The sequence below is a fragment of the Pagrus pagrus genome (genome assembly GCF_965226575.1).
Source record: "Pagrus pagrus genome assembly, chromosome: 16".
In the NCBI taxonomy this organism is placed as follows: Eukaryota; Metazoa; Chordata; class Actinopteri; order Spariformes; family Sparidae; genus Pagrus; species Pagrus pagrus.
The window spans coordinates 3,074,983-3,083,564 of record NC_140200.1 but is presented as its reverse complement, the minus strand read 5'-3'; the positions used below and the strand labels follow the sequence as shown (position 1 = coordinate 3,083,564).

Genomic DNA, 8,582 nt, shown 5'->3' with positions numbered 1-8,582 from the left:
ATTTTATTATTGATATATTATTGATTTATCATCATCACCACTGTTTTAGGCCGACAGTGACTCTTACATTCTCCGACAGTAGAAATGTGCAGCCTACACACAGGACTGTATCTGTTAATGAGTTAATATCACTGTGTTTTATGCTCAAGCCCGAGGGCTGATCACTGTCTGTGGCTGAGGATTAAAAAAGAAGCATTAACTCACTGAAATGGACTAAAATAAAATTTAAACTGTCCTGTGTGTTTTTTTGTTGTTGTTGTTTTTTTTTTGTTTTTTTTTACTGTTTTTTAAATCTAGGCCGTCACTATGTGTTTTATTTATCATCAGATTATGCTACTTTTTATTTTGTACATACTCACAAACACAGGGAGGTACTTCTTTTATTTCATAAATGCACCAATGCAACATGGCATCATTAAAATGGAAATGCAAAGTTCAAATACCTGTCTCTGTCAGCCTAAGTAGCCCTCTGCAGATTTGTCACATCATGTGAAAATATAAATGAATGTTCATTTAGGCCTATTAATAATCTTGATAGGCTAAATTAGACTTTCTAGAAACAAATAAGTTTTGCAGCTCCAGACGGGGCAAAATGACTCTTGGGATTTTAAAGGTTGCTGACCGCTGCACTAGAGGTAGTAAGGAAATGTGCTTTTTTTGTTGTTGTTGTTTTTTGGTAATTTGGGTGAACTGACCCTTTAAAGTATTTCCATGTTGCTATAAGACTTCACCAACAGCTATGAACCTGATAGTAATATGACCGTGAGAGATGCCTGGTGGCAGTAGGGCAGTAGGACAGATCGTATCACCTACAATTAATTCCTTTGTGTGTGTTTGTTTGTGTTTGTGTGTGTGTGTGTGTGTGTGCGTGCATGCGTGCATGTGCGTGTGTGTGTTTAACACTGTGGGAATGCCTGGGGTAGGAAATAAAGGTATTACCCCTTCACCGAAAAAACACCCACGTTTCCCCGAAAAAATATACATTTGTACATTCAGTGCGAAACTGAGGCAGCGAAAGGGGAGGATCGCTGCGTTTTCACCTCAGTTTGAAAGTTTCAGTCAACAGCCCCGTGTCTCAGATGTCTTCTGTCAGGTTTTCACAAGCTAAAGCAAAGGAAAGATGCAGAAACACTATTTTTCCCCCATTCCTCGCACCAGCAAAAAAATCTCATGAGCGTCACAGAAAGGGACATCACTCAGCTCTTTTCTGTTCTACAGGTACAGAAATCTGTTTGAGCAGCTGTTTTCTTATTTGTTCCAGGAAATGCACAGATCATCCATGTACTGTTTATTTTTCCTTGCTACTCATTGAATGAATAGGTCATGAGAGTAAAGGTCACACACACACACACACACACACACACACTGTGATTTCATTCATGTCTTCTCCTCATCACTCTCTTAATATAACGTCAGATGTGATGGCGTACATGATGTAAGTCCATTTGTTCTTTGTGGTTTGAGTCTGCTGAAGCTTGACTCACGTCATTAAAACAGCGAGCGCTGCCCGACCCACCGTTTAATACGAACCATGCAAACAGCCATGAGTGAACTTGTCGTACTGAAATACTCCTTTCTTTCTTTTTTCTATTTTTTACACAAGCCACACATTGTGAAAACACACAGTGGGTGTAGTTTGTGTAAACTCTGGCTGCAGAAGTGCTGCGTCACTGAGCCCACACAGGGGGATGGACTGCTTAGAGTTACCATGAGTGATTACTGTAATAATGGGGTGATAGCTTCCTTCTGAAACAGGAGGAGACGCTGTCATGAACGATGACAAGCACACATATGAGCTGAAGATATATTTTTGGGCGGCTGAGCTCGGAGCTGATACGAGCCGCTGATAAATGAAGAGATTCAAAATGAAATCACCCGGTCGTGTGTCTCGAACAGTGTGACGCTCGGCTCATAGAAAACACTATAAAAATATGCATTACTTCATCCGTCGTGACTTGGCCTCGCCTGTTTTACATGTGATTTGGCTGCAGCTCATCCTCTTTAACTTGAACAAATAGATGAAGTAAGCTGAGGGAACATCAAACAACATTGTTGGGGAATCAAATATTTGCTTTCTTGCCAGGAGTTAAATGAGAAGAGACCAGTATCACTCTCATCATGGTAGCCTTTATGTTAACAGCTAGAGCCAGAAGGCTATTGGAGGCTAGCAGAAACAGCTAGCCAGCTGGCTCTCTGCAAAGTAAAATAAATCAACAGCAACGTAAAGGCCAACCAGCACGCTCGAAGCTCCATTAACACATTATATTACTTCTGTTTCATCTGTATACAAGCAGAACTAGAGCCAAGAGGCTATTAGCAAACAGCTAGCTAGCCATACTCTTTACATTTTAACATTATACCTGCCTACACCACCCAAAATGTACAATTTAACATGTTTTATCTGTGTACAAATTAACTAAGACAGATTATATGAGGTTAATAAACGTTGGACGGAGCCTCGCTGTGCTTCGTGTTTTAAGATTTAGGTGAAACGTCTCCCCGCTTCAGCGCCACGAGACGCTCAAAGCTTCAATCTTTGCAAGAACGTGATAAGCGTTTGTCCCAAAATGTCAAACAATTCCCTGTAGTGTAAAATACTAATTGCTTTCCGGATATTACTAATTGTTTCGGTTTCATAAATTAGCCATGACGTAATTTCAGTATTAGATTTTTTTCCCCCCGTCGATTGGTGTGAAGTGTTCAGCCTGACAGCAACACAAGTGACGAATCAACAGCTCCAACAAAAACTTACATTAAAACATTAAAACCTTCATGGCAGCAGAAGTTACTGCAGGACTGTTGCATTATAAACTGACTGTACATGACGCTGCGGTGCGTAAAAAGCCATTTTTCTCCTTCAAAGCGTGCAGGGTGAGGCTGGCGTGGCTGGTTAAACAAGAAAATGGGAGCGTTTCATGACTTAAGCGCTTCACCAACAGGGTGTGAGGCCCCCCTGAGGCTCTGCACTGACTCAGATAAGTGGTACTTTTACCAGCGCACAGACAGAGGGCAATGTACAGCACTCGACACTGAACTGGCGTCAGTGCTTCAGCCGTTGGTGTCCATAGCAACCGGCGGTGTAAACACAGGGCGAGCGGTCACGAGGGCGCCTGCGCAGCCTTGCACACACACAGACTTCTCAAAGATGTCAAGTGGAAGTTCCAGTATTTCCCATGTGGGGCGAATATTTGACCATATATATACACACGAGCACGCAAGCTTGGCAACAGGAGGAAATATAAAAAAACACAGAGCTGCAAGAACAGAACGTCCTCAGAAGCCTCATAATGATACCAGGAGGAATGTGAGGAATTCAGTGTCACTATGAGCCTGAACGGGCGACATTCGTCTGACGTGACGCACGCTCTCATGCACACACAGATACGGCAGGCTGTGTGAGATTGTGACATCACAGCCCTACCCAGTGTGCATGTGTGTGCATGTGTGTGTGTGTGTGTGTGTGTGGCGTCATCTCGACTGAGCGTCGCCCCGTAGAGGTGTGAACGCTGCACTGCTTCTTGGATACTGTTGCCATGTTTTCACCAAGTCCTCCTTTCGCAGCGTAAACAGAAGTCATCCTGGGAATTTTTCATCCTAAATGTCGGGGGAGCACAGACAGGTAGCTCCATCACGCACACTGTAAACCGGTGTTGTGTAACAGAAAGGACTTTCCTCTCTGAGACCTCAAAGCAAATATGGGACAAAGGGTGGGCGTGGGGGGGGGGGGAGTTAACAGAAAGGTCACAAGGAAAATCACAAGGAAAATATTCAAAATTCCTGCCGAGACTCGTAGTAAAGTTTGACACTTTCTGCATGACTGTACGCAGTGTTTTCCAGGATCGGAGCTGATTTGTGCAGGATTTCACCTCCAGGGGTGTGTTAAGCATGTGCAATGTTAGACGGGTAAGTCCAGAACATCCTATTGTGGAAAACGCAGTGTTGGTTTCATGAGGGGAGTCTCCACGAGGAAACTTTAGAAGCTTTCCCCCCTTCCCCTGTGATCAGTCTGCCGCTTTGTAGTGTAATCATGTAAAGACACAAGTGGTGAAATCCTGACCTGTGAATATGCACTCGAGCTATAACACCATGTGCACAAAAAAACAAGAATATGGCTTCGTGTTAAAGGTACATATGGCAGGTCTGATGAGGATAATGAAAATATTCAGCTCAGCCCACGTCTGCAAGAGCTATCTAACCACTAACTGCTGCTAACTGTAGCTGCCGTTAGCTCGGTTAACCGTGCAGTTAGCGAGCGTGTTAGCTGACTCTGCCTGGACTGGGAGCTCAGAGCAAACTTCTTTGCGGTCCAAACTGTTATTTCTTCACCCTGTCTTGATCATCTTAGTTAAAGATGCTTTGTGGATCTTCTGTGTTGAATTGAAAGCCTTAGTTGGTTTGTGTTAGCAGACTCCATTTCTAAACTATTGTTAGCTACTGTAGCTCTTTGTCAGTGGAGCATGATGACTGGAGATCGTGCATAAAGGTCACATCCTTTGTACTTTACAAAGAAATCCACAGTCCAGCTGCATTAAACAACATAAACGTATCATCCAAGGTCTCATTTTTCATCTGGCCAATAAAAAAGTGATTAAACATGTAAATTGCTACAAATTGTTACACAGAGCCCCTTTAAATTCACACATGTTGCACATTTAAGTAGGATAAAAACAAACACACAAAGAATACTTGTGTGTTTCACTCTTTTCCCAACTCAGCAGCTCAAACTAATTAAAAATAGCCTTCAAATAATGTTGCAAACTCTTCTTCAGCAGCACATTTCTGTTAAATAAAAGTACTCCTGTGGTGTTGACGTGCGTAGGAGTCTACGCCTAACGTCTTATCTATTGTGTGGTCATCACAGCCACAGCATTCAAATGAATGATATAATAGGCCGGTGTGGTTATTAAAGTAGGTGTGGGGCCTTTTTCAGCTCTGAGTTCACGTTGGTAACCTGAATGCCCCTTTCTTTAAATTCACATTGGAAAATAAATGGAGTGTGTACGCTGCTTTGGTTAAAAACCACTTGAGACAGATAATTTCCCCACAGAGCAGAAGGGAAATCTTCAAGAGCCTGCCAGGGGCCGTCTCCCTCCTCATTCATGCCCATCTGCCTTATTCATTGACATAAAATAATCACATGTCCCCTAACCTACATCACAGGTGAATAAATAGGTGTCTAATAGGAAACTACAAGTTTTCGTTCTGAGTCTGTTTGGGGGGGATTTTTCTCACAAAAGCACGGCTCCTGTGTGATTTCCCTTCGCCTTTTCGAAGATAAGTCGATTGGAAATCCCCGCCGAGGCTCCGCCCAGCCGAGTGCACAAAAACCGAGCGCACCTCCCTCCGCCGCTACACTCTGCCCTGACCTCAGGAGAGACACGGAGCTGCTCACCCGACGAGTCAAAAAGGAAAAGTCAACATGGACGTCCACAGAGTATCTCACCACAACCAAATGGATTATAACTACGACAACGCGGAGCCCAAGCACGGGAAGATGCTGCCGTGCCAGGAGGACCGTTTTGACAGCGGCCTGGACTCCCTGAAGGAGGACGAGCTGGTGAACGACTTTGAGGACATGAACGTGACGAACAAAAACGAGGATCTCACTCAGGAATACGAGCCTTGGAGGAGCGCAGTGACGGAGGATGGAGACACGTAAGTGGATTTGTTCTATGTGGTTTATTATTAATAATAATGCAAGTGCGCATTTTGCAAAAAAAAAAAAAAAAAAAAAAGTCATCCATGTGCGTAAATCTGGGAGAAGTTTTGGCACCGGAGCGCAGCAGCTGCACTTTAAAAGGGAATTGCAATTTAAAGTTTTGTGGAAAAGCTGCAAAAAGTGCGCGTGAAAATGTCGAAAGTTGCACGAAAACAAGAGGCCTTTAACTGTGTGTGTGTGGTGTGTGTGTGCGTTACACAGCGCGTACTCTGCGTGTGTGTGTGTGTGTGTGTGTGTACTTTGGCTCGGAGCGCAGTCTGGGCGGCGCTAATGTCGCTCTGCGAGTTCAGGAAAGTCCCTGGCCCTCTGCCAGGAACTGATAAAGCATCAGATGTGTCAAGCCACAACTGGTGGAAATAACCCGACAAAACTCCATTCTTGCGAAACGCTCCACTGCTCAGGCTTTGTTCGGTCTCATTTGGCTGGAACCATTTCCTCCTTGTGTATTTTTTTTTTGAGAAGCACTATTTTAACTAACCTCTCTCTCTCTCTCTCTCTCTCTTGTCACCACACAGGCTTCTCCACTTGGCCATCATTCATGAAGCCACAGACCATGCCTTCCAGATGATCAAACTGTCTCACAATCACCCCTTCCTCAACGTCCAGAACCACCAGAGACAGGTAACCATCAGCCCACATGACTGATTATCAGCCACCAGACGTCCTAATCATACACACAAACTGCCTTTAAAGTCACACTCCTGATTAAATACTGATGTTTAATTGCTCCCTCCTCAGACTGCCCTCCACCTGGCAGTGATCACAGAGCAGCCCCAGCTGGTCGAGAGGCTCCTGAAGGCCGGCTGTGACCCGCGGCTGTCCGACGACAGCGGGAACACGGCTCTCCACATCGCCTGCAAGAGGGGCTCCCTCGCCTGCTTCGGGGTCATCACCCAGAACTGCCAACACCACCTCGCCTCCATCGTGTCCTTCCCCAACTACAATGGTAATTATTGAGTTACGATAAAGACGCTCAGATCGTCGTGTTTCACTGGAGATCTTCTTGAATTGTAACTGACCTTTGCCTCATTGTGTTTCTCCTTCACAGGACACAACTGTCTCCACTTGGCGTCCATTAACGGCTACGTTTCATTGGTCGAAAACCTGGTTCAGCTTGGAGCAGACATCAACGCACAGGTAGGTGTCATTAACTCTGAGAGGCAGCAGGTTGAACTTGTAGCAGAGCAGATGTTTGAAGGTAAAGCAGCAGAAACCTAACGTTATCCTTCTTGTTGCCTGTAGGAACAGTGCAGTGGCCGGACGTCGCTCCACCTGGCCGTGGATCTCCAGAACCCCACACTGGTCCGTTGCCTCCTGGAGCTCGGCGCAGACGTTAACTGCTTTAACTACGGCGGCTTCACGCCGTACCATCTCACCTATGGGCGCCAGAACGAAGAGATCCGCTGCCAGCTGTACGAGAAGACGGCGCAGGAGCTGAGGGAGCTACCTGAGAGCGAATCAGACGAGAGCGACATGGAGGATGTGGACTTATCGGAAGATGAGGTCAGTTTCTGATCTAAGGTCCACACAGCCAGTACCAGTTTAAAACTTTAAACCATCGTGTTTTAAAGGAACGGTGTCCTAACGTTTCTTTATTGTCTCTCCCACAGCTGTACGATGACATAAAGTTTGGAAAGTAGAAGCGTCCCTCTGCTGGTGGTGTGAACAGTTAAGCTGCTATTGGGTTGCCCAGCCACGGCCCCCACATCGAGGGACACGCCGGTCCACGTTCCCCGGTCCAGGTCCAGAGGTGCTGGCCCAGGGATCACAAAAATGAAGACGGCGTCCAGTCTGGTCAAAACCGGTCCAGATCACCCAATGATCTGCACCCAAAAAAACATAAAAACAGCAAGACCACGACCTCCATATAGTCCTTCTATATACTGTATAAATATATATTGATCTGTAAATACCAGACGTGTGTAATATATTGTAAATACAGAGATATTATTTTTGTACCTGTACATATGTGGTGTGAATTTAAACACTATTAACAAAAAAATGTTCAAGAATAAAGAAGTTTATGGATATAAACGGCACCGACTGTGTGTGTTTCCTCCAGTCATGAGTGTAAATTCCCTCCATGTGATATCTCGGCCTTTCCACATTGTCAAACAAGCATCATTTCTCACTTACACCGTGTGACGAGGAAGAGAGTCATCAGCGGCCCAGACTTATGAAAGAAACACAGACAGAAGCGATCGCACTCAGCCGCTTGGAACAGTCTGGGATTTCCTTGTTGAGGCGAGGTCACCGGGTCTCTGAGTCAGCGCACTGAAAGTCCCTGGGCGGCATAAGAGGAACAAAATGTACTTAAAATATTCCAGCCTGCCCGAGTACGACTGCTGAACAGCAGCAGGAACTGGAACTTGCTAGAAATACCAAAGCAATTTTGTAAGGAGGAAATCTTTTTAACTAAAGCAGGAAAATGTGGCAGCCTGTGTCACCACGACCAGGAAACACTGCAGCAGGTACAAGACTTGTCAGCTACAGTGGTGCTCAGGTTCAAGCACCGTAAAAATACTCTTGTACAAGTAGAAGTCCTTCATTGACAATGTTATGTAAATAAAAGTATGCAAGTATAACATAATGTTTGTGACTTTTATACATCGTACACCTTTAGATTATTATTACTCATGTTTTAATGTAAAAAACAGGATTTTACTGGGTTGACTTGAGGCTCATTTTGAACTATTTGGTGAAGGAAAAAGACGACTGGTTGCTCCAAGTACAACTATGAAGATAGAGAAGTGTGTCAGGGTCTCTTGGAAAATGGGAAAGAAGAATACTTCAAAATCCAGAGGCAGTCCAAATCTAAGAAAATGTATTAAACGGGGAAGGATATGTCAAAAAGCTTTTATTA

General features: G+C 44.6%; 1 protein-coding gene across 1 annotated transcript; it reads left to right on the top strand.

Annotated features, from left to right (window-relative positions):
- Positions 1 to 5,341: 5,341 nt before the first annotated feature.
- Positions 5,342 to 7,758, top strand: LOC311271559 (NF-kappa-B inhibitor alpha-like). Its single transcript, XM_084377299.1, has 6 exons — positions 5,342 to 5,655; positions 6,235 to 6,340; positions 6,458 to 6,665; positions 6,768 to 6,856; positions 6,962 to 7,222; positions 7,330 to 7,758. Exons 1-6 carry the CDS (start codon positions 5,420 to 5,422, stop codon positions 7,357 to 7,359), a joined length of 930 nt encoding a protein of 309 aa, XP_084233425.1. The 5' UTR covers positions 5,342 to 5,419; the 3' UTR covers positions 7,360 to 7,758.
- Positions 7,759 to 8,582: the final 824 nt, after the last annotated feature.

Coding starts and splice junctions, on each gene's coding strand:
- LOC311271559 (XM_084377299.1), top strand. CDS start 5,420: ATGGACGTCCACAGAGTATCTCACCACAACCAAATGGATTATAACTAC. Junction 6,341..6,457: donor TCCAGAACCACCAGAGACAG/GTAACCATCAGC, acceptor CTCCCTCCTCAG/ACTGCCCTCCACCTGGCAGT. Junction 7,223..7,329: donor TGGACTTATCGGAAGATGAG/GTCAGTTTCTGA, acceptor TCTCTCCCACAG/CTGTACGATGACATAAAGTT.